Source organism: Triticum dicoccoides, chromosome 5A (genome assembly GCF_002162155.2).
Source record: "Triticum dicoccoides isolate Atlit2015 ecotype Zavitan chromosome 5A, WEW_v2.0, whole genome shotgun sequence".
NCBI classification, from domain to species: domain Eukaryota; kingdom Viridiplantae; phylum Streptophyta; class Magnoliopsida; order Poales; family Poaceae; genus Triticum; species Triticum dicoccoides.
The window spans coordinates 524,811,907-524,832,681 of record NC_041388.1 but is presented as its reverse complement, the minus strand read 5'-3'; the positions used below and the strand labels follow the sequence as shown (position 1 = coordinate 524,832,681).

The 20,775-nt window shown below is 44.4% G+C and overlaps 1 protein-coding gene across 1 annotated transcript; it reads left to right on the top strand.

Annotated features, from left to right (window-relative positions):
• The first annotated feature begins 17,883 nt into the window (after positions 1-17,883).
• Positions 17,884-19,995, top strand: LOC119302497 (DNA polymerase delta subunit 4-like). Its single transcript, XM_037579529.1, has 3 exons — positions 17,884-18,004; positions 19,265-19,476; positions 19,573-19,995. Exons 2-3 carry the CDS (start codon positions 19,302-19,304, stop codon positions 19,791-19,793), a joined length of 396 nt encoding a protein of 131 aa, XP_037435426.1. The 5' UTR covers positions 17,884-18,004; positions 19,265-19,301; the 3' UTR covers positions 19,794-19,995.
• Positions 19,996-20,775: the final 780 nt, after the last annotated feature.

Genomic DNA, 20,775 nt, shown 5'->3' with positions numbered 1-20,775 from the left:
CAACCGCGTTGTCATAACGCTTCCGCTATCGGTCTACGAGGGTACGTAGATCATACTCTCCCCTCTCGTTGCTATGCATCACCATGATCTTGCGTGTGCGTAGGATTTTTTTTTAAATTACTACGTTCCCCAACAGTGGCATCCGAGCCTAGGTTTTATGCGTTGATGTTATATGCACGAGTAGAACACAAGTGAGTTGTGGGCGATATAAGTCATACTGCTTAACAGCATGTCATACTTTGGTTCGGCGGTATTGTTGGACGAAGCGGCCCGGACCGACATTACGCGTACGCTTACGCGAGACCGGTTCTTCCGACGTGCTTTGCACAAAGGTGGCTAGCGGGTGTCAGTTTCTCCAACTTTAGTTGAACCAAGTGTGGCTACGCCCGGTCCTTGCGAAGGTTAAAACAACACCAACTTGACAAACTATCGTTGTGGTTTTGATGCGTAGGTAAGAACGGTTCTTGCTAAGCCCGTAGCAGCCACGTAAAACTTGCAACAAGAAAGTAGAGGACGTCTAACTTGTTTTTGCAGGGCATGTTGTGATGTGATATGGTCAAGACATGATGCTAAATTTTATTGTATGAGATGATCATGTTTTGTAACTGAGTTATCGGCAACTGGCAGGAGCCATATGGTTGTCGCTTTATTGTATGCAATGCAATTGCGCTGTAATACTTTACTTTATCACTAAGCGGTAGCGATAGTCGTGGAAGCATAAGATTGGCAAGACGACAACGATGCTACGATGATGATCAAGGTGTCGCGCCGGTGACGATGGTGATCATGACGGTGCTTCGAAGATGGAGATCACAAGCACAAGATGATGATGGCCATATCATATCACTTATATTGATTGCATGTGATGTTTATCTTTTATACATCTTATCTTGCTTTGATTGACGGTACCATTTTAAGATGATCTCTCACTAATTATCAAGAAGTGTTCTCCCTGAGTATGCACCGTTGCGAAAGTTCTTCGTGCTGAGACACCACGTGATGATCGGGTGTGATAGGCTCTACATTCAAATAAAATGGGTGCAAAACAGTTGCACACGCGGAATACTCAGGTTATACTTGACGAGCCAAGCATATACAGATATGGCCTCGGAACACAGATACCGAAAGGTCGAGCGTGAATCATATAGTAGATATGATCAACATAGTGATGTTCACCAATGAAACTACTCCATCTCACGTGATGATCAGACATGGTTTAGTTGATTTGGATCACATGATCACTTAGAGGATTAGAGGGATGTCTATCTAAGTGGGAGTTCTTTAGTAATATGATTAATTGAACTTAAATTTATCATGAACTTAGTACCTGATAGTATCTTGCTTGTTTATGTTTGATTGTAGATAGATGGCCCGTGCTGTTGTTCCGTTGAATTTTAATGCGTTCCTTGAGAAAGCAAAGTTGAAAGATGATGGTAGCAATTACACGGACTGGGTCCGTAACTTGAGGATTATCCTCATTGCTGCACAGAAGAATTACGTCCTGGAAGCACCGCTGGGTGCCAGGCCTGCTGCTGGAGCAACACCAGATGTTATGAATGTCTGTCAGAGCAAAGCTGATGACTACTCGATAGTTCAGTGTGCCATGCTTTACGGCTTAGAATCGGGACTTCAACGACGTTTTGAACGTCATGGAGCATATGAGAAGTTCTAGGAGTTGAAGTTAATATTTCAAGCAAATGCCCGGATTGAGAGATATGAAGTCTCCAATAAGTTCTATAGCTGCAAGATGGAGGAGAACAGTTCTGTCAGTGAGCATATACTCAAAATGTCTGGGTATAATAATCACTTGATTCAATTGGGAGTTAATCTTCCAGATGATTGCGTCATTGACAAAATTCTCCAATCACTGCCACCTAGCTACAAGAGCTTCGTGATGAACTATAATATGCAAGGGATGAATAAGACTATTCCCGAGCTCTTCGCAATGCTGAAAGCTGCGGAGGTAGAAATCAAGAAGGAGCATCAAGTGTTGATGGTCAACAAGACCACTAGTTTCAAGAAAAATGGCAAAGGGAAGAAGAAGGGGAACTTCAAAAAGAATAGCAAGCAAGTTGCTGCTCAAGAGAAGAAACCCAAATCTGGACCTAAGCCTGAAACTGAGTGCTTCTACTGCAAGCAGACTGGTCACTGGAAGCGGAACTGCCCCAAGTATTTGTCGGATAAGAAGGATGGCAAGGTGAACAAAGGTATATGTGATATACATGTTATTGATGTGTACCTTACTAATGCTCGTAGTAGCACCTGGGTATTTGATACTGGTTCTATTGCTAACATTTACAACTCGAAACAGGGACTACGGATTAAGCGAAGATTGGCTAAGGACGAGGTGACGATGCGCGTGGGAAATGGTTCCAAAGTCGATGTGATCGTGGTCGGCACACTACCTCTACATCTACCTTCGGGATTAGTATTAGACCTAAATAATTGTTATTTGGTGCCAGCGTTGAGCATGAACATTATATCTGGATCTTGTTTGATGCGAGACGGTTATTCATTTAAATCAGAGAATAATGGTTGTTCTATTTATATGAGTAAAATCTTTTATGGTCATGCACCCATGAAGAATGGTCTATTCTTATTAAATCTCGATAGTAGTGACACACACATTCATAATGTTGAAGCCAAAAGATGCAGAGTTGATAATGATAGTGCAACTTATTTGTGGCACTGCCGTTTAGATCATATCAGTGTAAAGCGCATGAAGAAACTCCATACTGATGGACTTTTGGAACCACTTGATTATGAATCACTTGGTACTTGCGAACCGTGCCTTATGGGTAAGATGACAAAAACACCGTTCTCCGGTACTATGGAGAGAGCAACAGATTTGTTGGAAATCATACATATAGATGTATGTGGTCCGATGAATGTTGAGGCTCGTGGCGGATATCGTTATTTTCTCACCTTCACAAATGACTTAAGCAGATATGGGTATATCTACTTAATGAAACATAAGTCTGAAACATTTGAAAAGTTCAAAGAATTTCAGAGTGAAGTTGAAAATCATCGTAACAAGAAAATAAAATTCCTACGATCTGATCGTGGAGGAGAATATTTGAGTTATGATTTTGGTGTACATTTGAAACAATGCGGAATAGTTTCGCAACTCACGCCACCCGGAACACCACATCATAATGGTGTGTCCGAACATCGTAATCGTACTTTACTAGATATGGTGCGATCTATGATGTCTCTTACTGATTTACCGCTATCGTTTTGGGGTTATGCTTTAGAGACGGCCGCATTCACGTTAAATAGGGCACCATCAAAATCCGTTGAGACGACGCCTTATGAACTGTGGTTTGGCAAGAAACCAAAGTTGTCATTTCTGAAAGTTTGGGGCTGCGATGCTTATGTGAAAAAGCTTCAACCTGATAAGCTCGAACCCAAATCGGAGAAATATGTCTTCATAGGATATCCAAAGGAAACTATTGGATACACCTTTTATCACAGATCCGAAGGCAAGACTTTTGTTGCTAAATTCGGAAACTTTCTAGAGAAGGAGTTTCTCTCGAAAGAAGTGAGTGGGAGGAAAGTAGAACTTGATGAGGTAACTGTACCTGCTCCCTTATTGGAAAGTGGTACATCACAGAAACCGGTTTCTGTGACACCTACACCAATTAGTGAGGAAGCTAATGATGATGATCATGAAACTTCACAACAAGATACTACTGAACCTCGTAGATCAACCAGAGTAAGATCCGCACCAGAGTGGTACGGTAATCCTGTTCTGGAAGTCATGCTACTAGATCATGATGAACCTACGAACTATGGAGAAGCGATGGTAAGCCCAGATTCCGCAAAATGGCTTGAAGCCATGAAATCTGAGATGGGATCCATGTATGAGAACAAAGTGTGGACTTTGGTTGACTTGCCCAAAGATCGGCAAGCAATTGAGAATAAATGGATCTTCAAGAAGAAGACTGACGCTGATGGTAATGTTACTGTCTACAAAGCTCGACTTGTCGCAAAAGGTTTTCGACAAGTTCAAGGGATTGACTACGATGAGACCTTCTCACCCGTAGAGATGCTTAAGTCTGTCCGAATCATGTTAGCAATTGCCGCATTTTATGATTATGAAATTTGGCAGATGGATGTCAAAACTGCATTCCTGAATGGATTTCTGGAAGAAGAGTTGTATATGATGTAGCCAGAAGGTTTTGTCGATCCAAAGGGAGCTAACAAAGTGTGCAAGCTCCAGCGATCCATTTATGGACTGGTGCAAGCCTCTCGGAGTTGGAATAAACGCTTTGATAGTGTGATCAAAGCATTTGGTTTTGTACAGACTTTTGGAGAAGCCTGTATTTACAAGAAAGTGAGTGGGAGCTCTGTAGCATTTCTGATATTATATGTAGATGACATATTACTAATCGAAAATGATATATAATTTCTAGATAGCATAAAGGGATACTTGAATAAGAGTTTTTCAATGAAAGACCTCGGTGAAGCTACTTACATATTGGGCATTAAGATCTATAGAGATAGATCAAGACGCTTAATTGGACTTTCATAAAGCACATACCTTGACAAAGTTTTGAAGAAGTTCAAAATGGATCAAGCAAAGAAAGTATTCTTGCCTGTGTTATAAGGTGTGAAATTGAGTAGGACTCAATGCCCGACCAATGCAGAAGATAGAGAGAAAATGAAAGATGTTCCCTATGCTTCAGCCATAGGCTCTATCATGTATGCAATGCTGTGTACCAGATCTGATGTGTGTCTTGCTATAAGTCTAGCGGGGAGGTACCAAAGTAATCCAGGAGTGGATCACTAGACAGCGGTCAAGAACATCCTGAAATACCTGAAAAGGACTAAGGATATGTTTCTCATATATGGAGGTGACAAAGAGCTCATCGTAAATGGTTACGTTGATGCAAGCTTTGACACTGATCCGGACGATTCTAAATCGCAAACCGGATACGTGTTTACATTAAACGGTGGAGCTGTCAGTTGGTGCAGTTCTAAACAAAGCGTTGTGGCGGGATCTACATGTGAAGTAGAGTACATAGCTGCTTCGGAAGCAGCAAACGAAGGAGTCTGGATGAAGGAGTTCATATCTGATCTAGGTGTCATACCTAGTGCATCGGGTCCAATGAAAATCTTTTGTGACAATACTGGTGCAATTGCCTTGGCAAAGGAATCCAGATTTCACAAGAGAACCAAGCACATCAAGAGACGCTTCAATTCCACCCGGGATCTAGTCCAGGTGGGAGACATAGAGATTTGCAAGATACATACGGATCTGAATGTAGCAGACCCATTGACTAAGCCTCTTCCACGAGCAAAACATGATCAACACCAAAGCTCCATGGGTGTTAGAATCATTACTGTGTAATCTAGATTATTGACTCTAGTGCAAGTGGGAGACTGAAGGAAATATGCCCTAGAGGCAATAATAAAGTTATTATTTTATTTCCTTATATCATGATAAATGTTTATTGTTCATGCTAGAATTGTATTATCCGGAAACATAATACTTGTGTGAATACATAGACAAACTAAACGTCACTAGTATGCCTCTACTTGACTAGCTCGTTAATCAAAGATGGTTATGTTTCCTAACCATAGACATGTGTTGTCATTTGATTAACGAGATCACATTATTAGGAGAATGATGTGATTGACATGACCCATTCCATTAGCTTAGCACCCGATCGTTTAGTATGTTGCTATTGCTTTCTTCATGACTTATACATGTTCCTATGACTATGAGATTATGCAACTCCCGTTTGCCAGAGGAACACTTTGTGTGCTACCAAACGTCACAACGTAACTGGGTGATTATAAAGGAGCTCTACAGGTGTCTCCAAAGGTACATGTTGGGTTGGCGTATTTTGAGATTAGGATTTGTCACTCCGATTGTCGGAGAGGTATCTCTGGGCCCTCTCGGTAATGTACATCACATAAGCCTTGCAAGCATTGCAACTAATGAGTTAGTTGTGAGACGATGTATTACGAAATGAGTAAAGAGACTTGCCAGTAACGAGATTGAACTAGGTATTGAGATACCGACGATCGAATCTCGGGCAAGTAACATACCGATGACAAAGGGAACAAAGTATGTTGTTATGCGGTCTGACCGATAAAAGATCTTCGTAGAATATGTGGGAGCCAATATGAGCATCCAGGTTCCGCTATTGGTTATTGACCGGAGACATGTCTCGGTCATGTCTACATTGTTCTCGAACCCGTCGGGTCTGCACGCTTAACGTTACGATGACAATTTCATTATGAGTTTATATATTTTGATGTACCGAAGTTAGTTAACAGTCCCGGATGTGATCACGGACATGACGAGGAGTCTCGAAATGGTTGAGACATAAAGATTGATATATTGGAAGCCTAGGTTTGGACATCGGAAGTGTTCCGGGTGAAATAGGCATTTTACCGGAGTACCGGGAGGTTATCGGAACCCCCCGGTAACCTAATGGGCCTTAATGGGCCTAGTGGAGGAAGAGGAGAGGAGGCCTAGGGGCTGCCGCGCGCCCCTCCCCCCAAGTCCGAATTGGACAAGGAGGGGGGCGGCACCCCCCCCCTTTCCTTTCTTCCCTCTCTTCCTTCTTCCCCAAGTCCTAATCCAACTAGGGAAAGGGGGGAGTCCTACTCCCGGTAGGAGTAGGACTCCTCCTGCGCGCCTCCTCCTAGGGCCGGCCGCACCCCCCCTTGGCCCCTTTATATACGGGGGCAAGGGGCACCCCTAGACACACAAGTTGATCTCTAAGATTATTCTCTTAGCCGTGTGCGGTGCCCCCTTCCACCATAGTCCTCGATAATATTGTAGTGGTGCTTAGGCGAAGCCCTACGACAGTAGAACATCAAGATCGTCACCACGCCGTCGGGCTGACGGAACTCTTCCCCGACACTTTGCTGGATCAGAGTCCGGGGATCGTCATCGAGCTGAACGTGTGCTAGAACTCGGAGGTGCCGTAGTTTCGGTGCTTGATCGGTCGGGCCGTGAAGACGTACGACTACATCAACCGCATTGTCATAACGCTTCCGCTATCGGTCTACGAGGGTACGTAGATCATACTCTCCCCTCTCGTTGCTATGCATCACCATGATCTTGCGTGTGAGTAGGAATTTTTTTAAATTACTATGTTCCCCAACAACGATATGAGGTATTTTCTTCCTCCTTTGTATCTTGCTTTATAACCTGAAAATGCTAGCCCACATAGCCCCCAAGGGCCGGGTTATAATGTGAATCATAACCCGGGTCTTCGTAGCACTGTAAACCACTAATAAGAACCAAATTTACCCTTTAGCAAATAGATAGCTTTCTGCCGCGTATCCCTCAAAGGCCGGCTTAACTCTAGCAAGTTAATCCGGGTTTTAATCCATGCATCTGTTTTTGAATCAATATATATTAGCCCCCAAGTGTCAAGGATAATGTTTACATTGTTCTGGAGACTTGTATAAACTGCATCAATTTAGAGCAAATAGGCATTAGCCCCCAAGTACGAAGTGCATAACCTGTTATGCGGTTTGTACTTTAGAATATGTACGTATCCTGTCATTTGATATATCTTCAATGTTTGCAGTCTGGTCTAAGGAATAAAGAGAACCGAATCATTGACTTGCAAAACAATGTGAAGTCCCAACAAGAAGAAGCCACCAAAACCAAAGAGGAGCTGACGAAAGCCCTAGCCGCCATGGAAAAACTCAAAGAATCTTTCAACAAAGACCGTGCTGAATGGGAGATCGAGAAATCCGGTTTAATAAAGAGTGCCAAAGACGCCAAGGATGCCTTGAAACCGGTTGTGGAAGAACTGGCTGGATTGAAACGACAAATTAACGCCATGACTTCTGCAATCTTTGGTAAGTGTGCCCTTTATGTATTTGGTATAACTTGTGGAACCTTATCTTTGATCAGAATGCTGATGTTAAACCGTGACAGGCACCCGGATTGCTCATCTTGGTACAGAAATGCGCATGAAACTCAAAGCGGCATATACATTGGTTGAACAGCTGTACTCTGGGTCTCAGCGGGCTATTTGCACGGCAGCTTATAACAAACCGGCCCCAACTTTGATTAAAGAAACACTTGAGAAGTTGGCCATGTTACCAGCCTGTATTGCCGAATTGAAGAGGGCAGCTGCCAGGTCCGGAGCTTTAACCGCACTTATTCGAGCCAAAGCCTGGATTCCAGACCTTGAAGCGGATGATATCATTAAAGGATATCCAGGTGTGAAGGAAGACGGTTCAAACTTTGATAATGATGACCTCCGGCGGCTGACCAAGCAGATGCGGCCAGTAGCCAACAAACTGGCCGATGATACAGACTTGTCCCATTTTCAACCAGTTTATGACGCTGAAGGGAAAAGACAGCCGACCGAGATCCATGACGTTGAAGAACTTGTGCCTCCGATTCGTAAGCACACTTATGCTCCAGATATTAACCCCTCCAATCTTATCCATGAGGAAGCAGTATTTCAAGCTTTAATTGGAATCGATTGTCGACAGTTGATTTCCAGCGTTTAGGGAGGGATGAAGAAGTTCCCACACCAACTGACCCTCAACCATCAAACCGTCCAGACGAAGCACCGTAAACCGGTCGCCGGTTTACTGGCCACCGTGTGCCGATCTTGTGTAAAACAATTATGCCATTGGAGCCGCTTTGAAGGCTTCTTGTAATAGGATAGCCAAAACTCTGTTATTTGTCATGCCATCGAGCATGTTTTGTAATGCCTCATGACAACGTGTGCCACCCTTTGGGATATATTTATGCATAACCCATGATGAATTGTGTTCCTATGTTGATCAACTTAAAAGTGTCTAGCGGTTTACCGCTAGACAGGTCAGTATATCCAGGAAGTGTACAGTACATAGATGAAATAATCAAAGTGTTTGTACAAAAAGCAATATACATAATTGGTTGACCAATGGTGTATATGGCAAAGGTGTTAATACCAATTCGGAACGTTGATAACCCCATCTTTGTACTGCCGGTCTATATATTAAATCGGACCGGGATAACCACCGGGTTTTCTTTATAATACTGGTGATTTAGTCAAACCAGACCGGGTCAATAAACACCGGTTTATAACTGATCATATGCCAACAACTTTGAGTTGAAAAGCAAACCGGGTCAAGGACGCCGGTTTATCAAAAAATACTTATGAACTTTACCAAATAAAACTCAAAAAGGAAAATATGCAAGGCTTTTTACGAGCTGCCAGGCTCCAAATCGAGGCTTTTCATGGGCTGTCAGGCCTCTGAGTTAAACCATTTAACAAAGCCTTTTAAGATGGGCCTCCAATTAACCAATCATCATTTTAACTTTGACAAGTTCAGGGTCTATAAAAGATTGACATGTCAAACGTTTGATGGGTCATACCAGGATTACCTGGACATGAGTGGCTTACTTGATGAAGGCAGGTTAACCCGGGGTTTTAGGTGAATACACCAGGCTTCCAAGCCATGGCTTGATAGCTAATTACAAGGGTCCTTTCAAACTCTTCTTTGCTTTGCAAAAAGAGCCCCCAAGTAACTTCGTGAGCTGTGATGTGCTTTATGCAACACTCTCTTTGGCTCCACATATTTTTCTTTTGTGGCCTAAATGCCTATCAATAGGTGTAGCTATGGTGTGATAACAACCAAGCCCCCTAGTGAGATCCCTTCGTGGTTTCAAAACCTATCAAGAGGTGTAGCTGCAGTTCAAATATGACCAAGTCCCCTAGTGATTTTATTTATATCCGTGCAACTGCTAAGACCAGATTAATAAAACTCCGCTTTGTCAGTTAACTCGTATAAGGCATACAAGATGTAAAAAGAACAGATACCCCGCTTATAACGGAGGCTCCAGTTTATTATATGATATATACACTATCGTAAATATGTACAGATGAAGAGTCTATGGCTTCAAGTATAGTAAGGCCGAAGGAGAGCTATGTTCCATGGCCGCTTGGTCTCTCCTCTGATTGACGTGAGTCTTTATGCTCTCGAACATCAATGAGGTAGTAAGACCCGTTGTGCAGATTTTTGCTGACCACAAAGGGTCCTTCCTAAGGTGGGGATAACTTGTGCATATCAGTCTGATCCTGGATGAGCCGGAGCACCAAATCGCCTTCTTGAAAGGTTCTGGTTTTAACCCGACGGTTGTGATAACTTCAGAGATCTTGTTGATAAATCGCCGGTCGTGCTGCTGCAAGATCACGCTCTTCATCCAACAGGTCTAGAGAATCCTAATGTGCCTCTCATTATAAGCTTCAACATAAGCTGTCACACGGGGTGAGTCATGACGGATGTCACTAGGACGAACGGCCTCTGCTCCATAGACCATGAAGAAAGGTGTGTAACCCGTAGACCTATTGGGTGTGGTGTTGATGCTCCATAACACAGAAGGTAGCTCCTCAACCCAACAACCCAGTGTCCGCTTTAAGGGAACCATAAGCCTGGGTTTGATACCCCGTAGAATTTCTTGATTCACCCTCTCTGCTTGACCATTAGATTGGGGTGAGCCATCAATGCTAGATCAAGCCGGATGTGCTCACGTTGACAAAATTCTTCCATCTCCCCTTTTGACAGGTTAGTACCATTATCAGTTATAATGCTGTGTGGAAAGCCAAACCAGAATATCACCTTTTTGATGAATTGAACCGCCGTGGCTGCGTCACACTTGCTGACTGGCTCTGCCTCCACCCATTTGGTGAATTTATCAACTGCTACTAACAGATGGGTCTTTTTGTCCTTGGATCGCTTGAAGGGTCCAACCATATCAAGCCCCCAAGTCGCAAACGGCCACATAATTGGAATCATCCGTAACTCTTGAGCCGGAATGTGCGCACGTCGGGCAAATTTTTGACACCCGTCACATCTCTTGACTAAATCTTCCGCATCAGCATGTGCCGTAAACCAGTAAAAACTGTGGCGAAAAGCTTTAGCAACCAAAGACTTTGAACCGGCGTGGTGACCGCAGTCCCCTTCATGGATTTCTCTCAAAATCTCACAACCTTCTTGAGGAGAAACACAACGCTGAATTGCTCCTGAAACACTGTAGTGATGTAACTCCCCGTTGAGTATGGTCATGGACTTAGAATGCCAGATTATCTGTCGGGCTAACGTTTCATCATCTGGTAACTTGCCCCGGTTCATGTAAGCCAGATAGGGGAGTGTCCAATCCGGTATGGCATGCATAGCTGCCACCAACTGAGCCTCCGGATCAGGAATAGCCAGATCTTCTTTGGTTGGCACCTTGACTGACGGATTATGCAATACATCAAGAAAGACATTGGGCGGGGCCGGTTTGCGCTGGGAACCAATACGACTTAAAGCGTCCGCCGCTTCATTCTTCCGCCTGTCTATATGGTCCACCTGATAACCCTTAAAGTGACCAGCCACTGTGTCCACCTCTCGCCGATATGCAGCCATGAGTGGGTCCTTAGAATCCCAGGTGCTAGACACCTGCTGAGCCACTAGATCTGAATCGCCAAAGAACTTAACTCGGCTCAAATTCATCTCCTTAGCCATCCAAAGACCGTGGAGCAAAGCCTCATATTCAGCTGCATTGTTAGTACACGGGAACAATAAACAGAGGACATAACAAAACTTGTTACCTCGTGGGGACGTTAGTATGACTCCAGCCCCCGAGCCCTCCAACTATCTGGACCCATCAAAATGAATAGTCCAATATGTATTATCTGGTTTCTCTTCAGGTGCCTGTAACTCCGTCCAATCATTGATGAAGTCCACGAGTGCCTGGGATTTGATCGCTGTGCGGGGTATATATTTGAGCCCATGAGGTCCAAGCTCAATAGCCCACTTGGAAATCCGGCTAGTTGCTTCTCTGTTTTGAATGATATCACCCAGAGGAGCTGAGCTGACCACTGTGATGGAATGGCCTTGAAAATAATGTTTAAGCTTCCGGCTTGCCATAAATACTCCATACGCCAGCTTCTGCCAATACGGATACCTCTGCTTTGACTCAATGAGCACCTCGCTGATATAATAAACCGGTCGTTGAACCGGATATTCCTTGCCAAGCTCCTTGCGCTCTACCACAATGGCCACGCTAACAGCCCGGGCATTAGCAGCCACATATAGTAATAGCGGCTCTTTATCGATTGGTGCTGCAAGCACGGGCGGTTCAGCTAGCTGCCTCTTCAGATCCTCGAACGCTTTATCAGCTGCCTCGCTCCAGACAAAGTTATCTATTTTCTTGAGCATCTGATATAAGGGGATGGCCTTCTCTCCAAGGCGACTGATAAACCAGCTCAAAGCTGTAATCCGGCCGGCCAGAGGTCGAACATAGTTGATACACGCCGGTTTAGCCAGGGATGTAATTGTTGCAATTTTTTCCGGATTAGCCTCAATACCTCTGTTTGACACCAGAAAACCCAAGAGCTTGCCTGCCGGGACACCAAATATACACTTCTCCGGATTGAGCATCATCTTGAAAACCCGGAGATTGTCAAAGGTTTCTCTTAAATCATCTATCAATGTCTCCTCCTTTCTGGACTTTACCACAATATCATCCACATATGCATGAACATTGCGCCCAATTTTCTTATGAAGGCAATTCTGAACACATCGCTGGTAAGTTGCCTGGGCACTCTTGAGTCCAAAAGGCATGGAAACATAGCAGAAGGCTCCAAAGGGAGTTATGAAAGTTGTCTTCTCCTGGTCCTTAACTGCCATCTTGATCTGATGATAACCAGAATACGCATCCAGAAAACACAAATGATCACAACCTGCCGTTTCTCACGGATGAACTCGATGAGCGCGCTTTCCTATTTGGGATCCAGGTTAGCGCTGATGCTGAACTGTTTGGATGAATCGCCAAGAACAAAGTCAACCATCTTAGTATCTATGGTCGATTTAAACTTCAATGTCGGATCGTGTTCAGTAGTTGGCTTTTTCAAAGAAGTCATGTCTGCCGGATCAACTTGCTCCTTATAGAATTTCAGCTCCTCCGTGGCACAAACCGACTCAGCATAAGCCGCATCACCTTCCTCACATTCCAAAGCGATCTTTCTGCTTCCATGTACTGTGATAGTCCCCTTATGACCTGGCATTTTAAGTTGTAAATAAACATAACATGGCCTTGCCATGAATTTAGCATAAGCCGACCGCCCAAACAAGGTGTGGTACGGACTTTTGATTTTTACCACCTCAAACATCAATGTTTTTGACCTTGAATCATAATCATCCCCAAAAGCCACCTCTAAAGCTATCTTGCCAACAGGATATGCAGACTTACCGGGCACCACGCCATGAAAACGGTATTTGACGGTTTAAGATTCTTATTTGTCAACCCCATACGACGGAATGTGTCATAATACAGAATGTTGATACTGCTTCCGCCATCCATGAGCACTTTAGTAAACTTGTATCCCCCGACTTGCGGGGCTACCACCAGGGCCAAGTGACCCGGATTATCAACCCGAGGTGGGTGATCCTCCCTACTCCACAAAATAGGTTGCTCAGACCAGCGTAAGTACTAAGGCACTGCCGGTTCAATAGAGTTTACTACCCTTTTGTGAAGCTTCTGATCACGCTTACACAAACTAGTGGTGAAAACATGATATTGCCTGCTATTTAGCTGCTTGGGATTGCTCTGGTAACCCGACTGCTGTTGTTGCTGCTGATTCCTCTGATGGTTGTAGCCTCCCTGGTTGCTTTGGTGCCCTTGATTGATGTGTCCGGTTTGGTTGCCTTGAAACCCTGAACCGGAACTAACACCTTCGTAACCCGGCCCGTGGAAACCACCTCCTGAATCGCCGGGCGGGCCATTATCATACTGGAACATATTGGAATTCTTGAAATCCCGCACGATATAACAGTCCTTCCAAAGATGCGATGCTGGCTTCTCCTTTGATCCATGCTTTGGACAGGGCTGATTTAATAGGCGCTCCAAATTAGGGCCTGAACCTCCTCCCCTCTTGGGCTGCTTGCCCTTACGGTGCTGGCCATTCTCCTGAGCATTGGTGTTAGCAACAAAGTCCAAGCTGCTGTCGGCCTTGCGCTTACCGTTATTCCCATGGCCTGCCGGATTAGGCTGCTGACCCTTGGCGTTGCCGTTTTTTTTCCCTTTCTCCGGTTTGTCCTCCTCTGAATCCTGGTCCTTGGTGTTCTCTGAATCGGCGTATTTAACCAAAGCGGCCATGAGCGTTGACATATCGTTGCAGTGACGTTTAAGCCTTCCTAATTTCTGCTTAAGCGGCTTGAAACGGCAATTGCCCTCTAATGTTAACACTGCGGTGTCTGCATTGATACGATCTGATGAATGCAGAATCGCTGAGACCCGTTTAACCCAATGGGTCATGGACTCCCCTTCCTCTTGGACACAAGCGGCCAGATCCACGGTTGACATTGGCTGCTTACAAGTATCTTTGAAATTCTGGATAAACCGGTGCTTCAATTCGGCCCATGATCCGATAGAGTTAGTTGGCAAGCTCTTCAACCAAGTACGAGCTATTCCTTCCAACATCATGGTGAAATATTTAGCACACACTGCCTCATCCACATCTAGCATCTCCATTGCCATCTCATAGCTCTCCACCCACGCCTCTGGTTGCAAATCGGCGGTGTAATTTGGTACCTTACGAGGTCCCTTGAAGTCCTTTGGCAGTCTCACGTTACGCAAAGCGGAGGTGAGACACGACACCCCTAAGGAACTGAATACCACACCTGGCTCTACTGAAGCCGTAGGGTGAACCGGTTGGGAGGGCTGCCAGGCGTGAAGCGGCGGCCACAATATTGTCCAACGGGTTGGAATAATGCCCGGGAGGCGTTGGTACATACTGTGGCACAATGTTGTTCTGGCGAGGCGGGTCCATCGTGCGCGGTTGAACCGGCGCTCCTATTCCCGGTGCCTTCGCCCGGTTTAGTATGGGTTGGTTACTAGCTCCTGCTCCTGGTGTGTTGAAGAGATTCTGCGGCTCATAAACCGATGGGAGACGCGATCGGTACCTTCTTCTCATGACTTCCTCTGAAGCATTCTGATCCAGTCTAATCCGGTAGGCATGTGCTTCCAATTCAGCCCGCTCTGTAGCCATCCTAGCGTTCTCTGCTGCCAGGTCCGCTTTAGCCTGAGCTATCTGATCTTTCACCTTTGCAATCTCCGCATTGTGCTGATCCCTGGCTGCTGCATCCACCTCTGCGGCCATCAACATTGCCAAAGCGTCGAACAAATCAGACAGGACTTGGGCCGGAGGCGACGCAGAGCTTCCTGCCCCTGCCGGTGTAGCTGTTGTTGAACCGGAGAGTATTGCTGCGGCGGTCGATGAATGAGGTGCTGATTGTGTGCCGGCCATGAAGATGGCGGCCCGGTTTGGCAGATCAGGGGAATCCGGAATACTGTTGCCCTCGGATCCTCCATCAATCCGGTCGTCCTGCAACTGATAAAGCGATTCGGTCTCTTCAGAAGACTCATCGTCAGAATAGACCACGGTCTCTCCATCGGACACCGGCCCATCCTTGTATCTCGATCCATGGATGACACCTACGAAAACATGCCTTGCCTCGGGCTGAACCGGCGAAGAACTTGCATGCCGAGCCGTTTTGATGATGTCGGTGCAGATGTCCGGCTCAGGGGCCGGTTCGCCGATCTTGCTGATGAAGACGTGAATCCCACTGAAGGGGACCCGGTACCCGTACTCGATTGAATCGGCCTCGGGACCCCATCCTGCATTGTCGATGTAGAGCTTGCCGCGACGACTCTTCGTCATCCGGCCCACAGTGTATCCCTTAAGTCCATCAAAGCTGCCCTTCAATAACTCAAAACCATCGTCCGATAGCCCCACGGTGGGCGCCAACTGTCGTGGGATTGTCACGGCAGATGTCCTTGTGAAAGGACTTAGTCGTGGAGCCATCGCTACGGGTTAGCTCAAAGGGGTTAAACCGGACAAGGGGACACGGGGATTTTATACTAGTTCGACCCCTTCAAGGAAGGTAAAAGCCTACGTCTAATTGTGATTGGTATTGCTAGGGTTTCGAAGGCCAGGGAGCGAATCCGCTTTGTCTGGCTCCCGAGTTGTTGTCTGTCCCTAAACCGCGGCCGGGTCGTCCCTTTACATAGGTTGACGCCCGCCGGGCTACAGAGTCCCGAAGCCGGATCATAAACATATCCGATTTGGTCTCTGTCCTTCCTATCTTATAATACAAGTTACATGACTAGGTCGGTTACATTTACAGGCTTTAACCCGTCTTTGGGCCTTGGGCCTTCGTGAAGCGCCATCATCCTTGCATTTTCATGGGCTTCTAATCTTCAGGAGTTAACCCGGCTACAGAAGGCCGGTTTACCTCCAGTAGTAATATCCCCAACAATGTCCATCTTAAAAAATAGTACTCCCTCCGTCCCATACTAATTGTCACTAAAATGATGCATCTAGACGGGGGAAGTATGATGTAAGATGTTGCGTACCTTCATTTTCCCACACAAATCTAACTAATACGATATAGCCACGTCAGGCTGAATGATGAAGATGGTGCACTAGCTAGAGGTGGGGAGGGAGGGGAGCGAGTTGAATGGGAGACTACAAGTTTTAACATTTTTGGTTAGTTTTTTTTTCCAGTTTTTTTGTTACATCTGTTTTTATTCTTTTTCTTATTTTTTGTTTCTTAGTACACCTTCCCTATATTTCTTGTTTTGTCTTAGGTAGATGAACTTTTTTTTCCTAGAATGGTTTCATAATGTTGTGTTTCTTTTATTTTCAATTTATTTCTTTCATTTTTCATTTTATTTCTTTTATTTTTCATTTTATTTTCTTAACAAAATTAATTTTCCTGGGTAAATATACAAAGTTTTTATGAGAAACGTAGCCGCTTTTTGGATATTCATGGTTTTCAATTTCAGTTTTAGAAAAATTTCAGCACCAACCGAAATCACCAAAATTCAGTTAATTTCACTTATTTTAGTTTGCATTTTGGCCCAATGACCGAAATATTCACTTGACTTCAATTAAATATTTTAAGTTTTTGAAGAATATTTTGGAAAGATATTTGAATTCCTGTGCATTGTTGAAACCGCTGAAATATTTTGGCCGAAACGTAATTGTTTTAGTATATACTGAAATTCAGTGAATTTCATCGAAATCACACTGAAAGTGAAAACCATCATATGTGAATGTTTTATTATTAAAGCAGAGCATCTATGTCATTACGATATATAAACATTTTCTACAAACAGGAATATATTTTCAAAATGTATGAAACGTTTTTTAAGGACATGGATTTTTTTTGACATACATGAACCTATTTTCTACAACATATGGATATTTTTCATTTACTAGGGCATTTAAAAAATCCATGGATATTGTATGCATAAATGAAAATTGTTGGTATACACTTTTTTCTGGAAATACATGATTTTTTAAATTTATGGCACATTATTTGTTCCTAACTTTTAATACAGACTAGATGATACCCCGCACGTTGTTGCGGGATAAAAACTAAAACTGAAAATACATATAATTTATTATGTTTGATTACTATATAATTGTAAAAAAATTATTAAATCTAAATAGCATAGTAGAATGAAAATTCTCTTGGATGTTTGCGTGTTGAGATGAGTCTTTTTTTCATGCATGTTTAATGATGAAGTGACATGCTTGCATGTTGGGAGACATATGATAGTGGAGGTGGGCCTTTTCTCATGCATGCTATGGGATGATGTGGCATGCTTGCATGTTGAGAGAAATAGTTAGTGGGGGCTAGCTATTTAGATATAGAAGATTAGATAGATAAGTAGAAATAAATATTATTTAAAGACTTGAAAAAAAAGGAAAAAACCAATACCTGATATTGGGCTGAACCAAGGCCGGGCCATCCATGATGCGACTCTGTAAAAAAAAAATCGGCTCCAGCTGGGCTAACAAGGCCTACGTTACAGCTTTTAAGGCCACGATACAAAATAATGTCAAACACGACACGAGAGAAGCGAAGAAAAAGAAAACGAAAGAGGCGAAAACCTGATTCGCTACCGACCTGACCTCGCCGCCGGTCTCCGATTCTCCGCTCGCCTGCTCTGCTCTGCTCCGCCGCCTCTCCGGTACGCCCTCGGCTCGATCTCAGAAAGTCTCTCAAGCTTCCCTGCGTACCCTCCGCCAACCTCCGCCGGACTTGGAACTGCCTCCGCAAGTCCGACGAAGGTCTCTGCGGGGACTGGGATTGGGATAGTTTTTTTTTTCTATTTTCGGGAAGGGATTGGGTCTGATGACTGAGCGAGCTCTTTGAGTTGGAGGTAGAGCGTCAGATTAGCAAGGGGAGTGACCGCCAGCATGCCGTCTTAGCATCGTTTTGCCCCTCCTTTTTGGCGATTTTGGAGCGGGTAAGGGGAATTTATGTAACCACATCTGTTCGTCGCGTGTAAGACAGGAGTCTGCATTATGTGGCTGGTTGTGATACCGGAAGTTTGGATTTTTAAGTCAACAAGGGGGTGATGGAGGTAGAATAGAGGACGGCGCCAATAACATCTCCACTGGAGTTTTGGAGGATCAGGTTCAGTAGCTGAACATGTGCATAGCCGGAATGAGTCTCAAGAACCAAGATGTGTGTATTCTTACCTTTTGTTTTAGGCGTGACCGCATTGTGGTATCAATGCATTTCAGTGCCTTAAGCTTACTGCTTAGCATACATAGAAAAAATCTGTTCTGTTCCTTCGGATTCTGCTTCTAGTGCACGGGTGCATACGAAGAGCTTGAAATGACAGAGATCGGTAGGCCTTTCGTTGTTTGGCTGTCGACGGTATAGTATATGGTTGTGAGGAAGGATATTGCTTTGTGTGTTCTATTCATGCCTGTTACCTGTTTTATTTATGGTCCATGGTTTCGCAATTGCTCCATTTGTTCTGACTTAGGCAGGCGAGCGGACTATTTTGCTTTTGAACTGGCTGGGTTAATGTTAGTACAACCTATGTGCAAATATCACTTAGTAGTAAATGAGATGCATATATTAATTATTCAGTTGCTGGTTCTTGCAGTATATGTTTCGCACCTAGTTTATTGTAGTCTTAAATCATATGACGTTTACAAATCGTCATAGAAATATTCATATTCTCATAGACAGAACAACGTCAGCTTTCAGATTCCTTCTATTAAGATGGGTCGTTAGTGTTGGGGAGTCAGGACTTGGCGGCTATGTAGGACCTATGAACAAACATTGAAAAGTTTCTGCTGTTGCCATCATGCCATGTTCACATTGTACTTATTATAGCTGATAGCATTCTTTGTGGCGAAATGAATAAAATGCAAATGAAGGCCAAAAGCTACAGCAGAAGTGATTTTCAGTTTCTGTTGGGGGGCTTTTACAGGAAAAGGAAAAACAGTAGTACTGAATAATAGACAAGGATGGCTTCTACTGGCGTGAAAGATTTCTACCGGCAGAAGAAGAAAGGAGGTGCCGGCAAAACTTCAGCATATTCCAAGAAGAAAACACAGAATTACACTGGAGGGGCCTCTGTTGGGGCTTCAAATAAGGCTCAGACAGCAGCACTAATTTCTCACGGATCCTTAGACCTCAAAGGTACTTTGCTGGAGAGATTGTCATGTGCACAGTGGAAACTTGCCCATGCTTTTTGTTTACAAACCATAATTTTTGCTTATGACCATATTGTTGCAGATGATTTCAGTGAGCAAGAGGAGCAGCTGCGGCAGTTTGACATGGACATGAAGTTTGGCCCATGCATCGGTGTCAACCGGCTTCAGCGCTGGGAGCGTGCTTCCGCCATGGGCCTCCAGCCACCGCCCCACCTTCATGATCTCCTAGCGCGTGCCTCCTCCGGAAACAACCGCAACAACGGCGGCCCCTCCCCTGAGTGCCTCTGGGAGGGTAAGATCTAGAATCAAGTTTCTTCCGCCAAGAGTGTTCCATGGCAACCTAGCAAGGCTTGCCTACTGTTTGGGACCATGTAGTTTAGTCTGAAACTTTTACCGCGCGAAACTCTCGCTGTTGTACTGAATCCTTGTCTGGTTTCCTTATCAGATGTTGCTACTTCCACTCTTGCCAGTGTCATCTTCAGTTTGCCCCGCGCAAGTTGCTTAATTGTGCCTTTTTTTTCTTCTTCAAAATTATGCCATCCTCGAGAGGATTTAATGGGCAGGTCCGTTTCTGTCTGATTCTTGTCCAGTAAGTACGGTTTTTTTGGTTTGCTCGTTTGTCAGGCGAACCAAACAACAAATTCATGGGCCATGACGGTGAAGTACACACAGAATTTAAAACCATGACCGAGAGGAACTCTGTCACTGTAGCACTGTAGCGTGACTTTGCACATACTCCCTCCGTCCGCGAATAAGTGTACATCTAGCTTTTGTTCTAAGTTAAAGTTTTAAATTTTTGATCAACTTTATAGAAAATAATAGTAACATATATGACATCAAATTGATATATTATGAAAATACATTTTAAAACAAATCTAGTGATACTAATTTGGTGCCATAAATGCTTTTACTCTTTCATAGAAAGGTGGTCAAAGTATTAAAACTTTGATTTAAGACAAAAACTAGATGTACGCTTATTCGCGGACGGAGGGAGTAGGGAAGAGTTGAGCAGCACAGCTCGTGCCTTGGTACATTTCGTGTCTCCGTGTCTGATGGGACGAGACGCCGTGCCAGGTACATACTCGTCCACTACTGGACAAAATTACTGTTCTGACCCTTAAGGCAAACTAAATCCCGATTTGACCTCGTTCCGAAAAAAATTTCGTTTCTGACCTTTTCTGGTGACGCCAAGGTCCCTGGCGTCTGGGTTGCGAAGCAGACGCCGGGGTCCCTGGCGTCTGGCCCCTGGCCCGCACTGCCCGCCTGGTCCCTGGCGTCTGGGTTA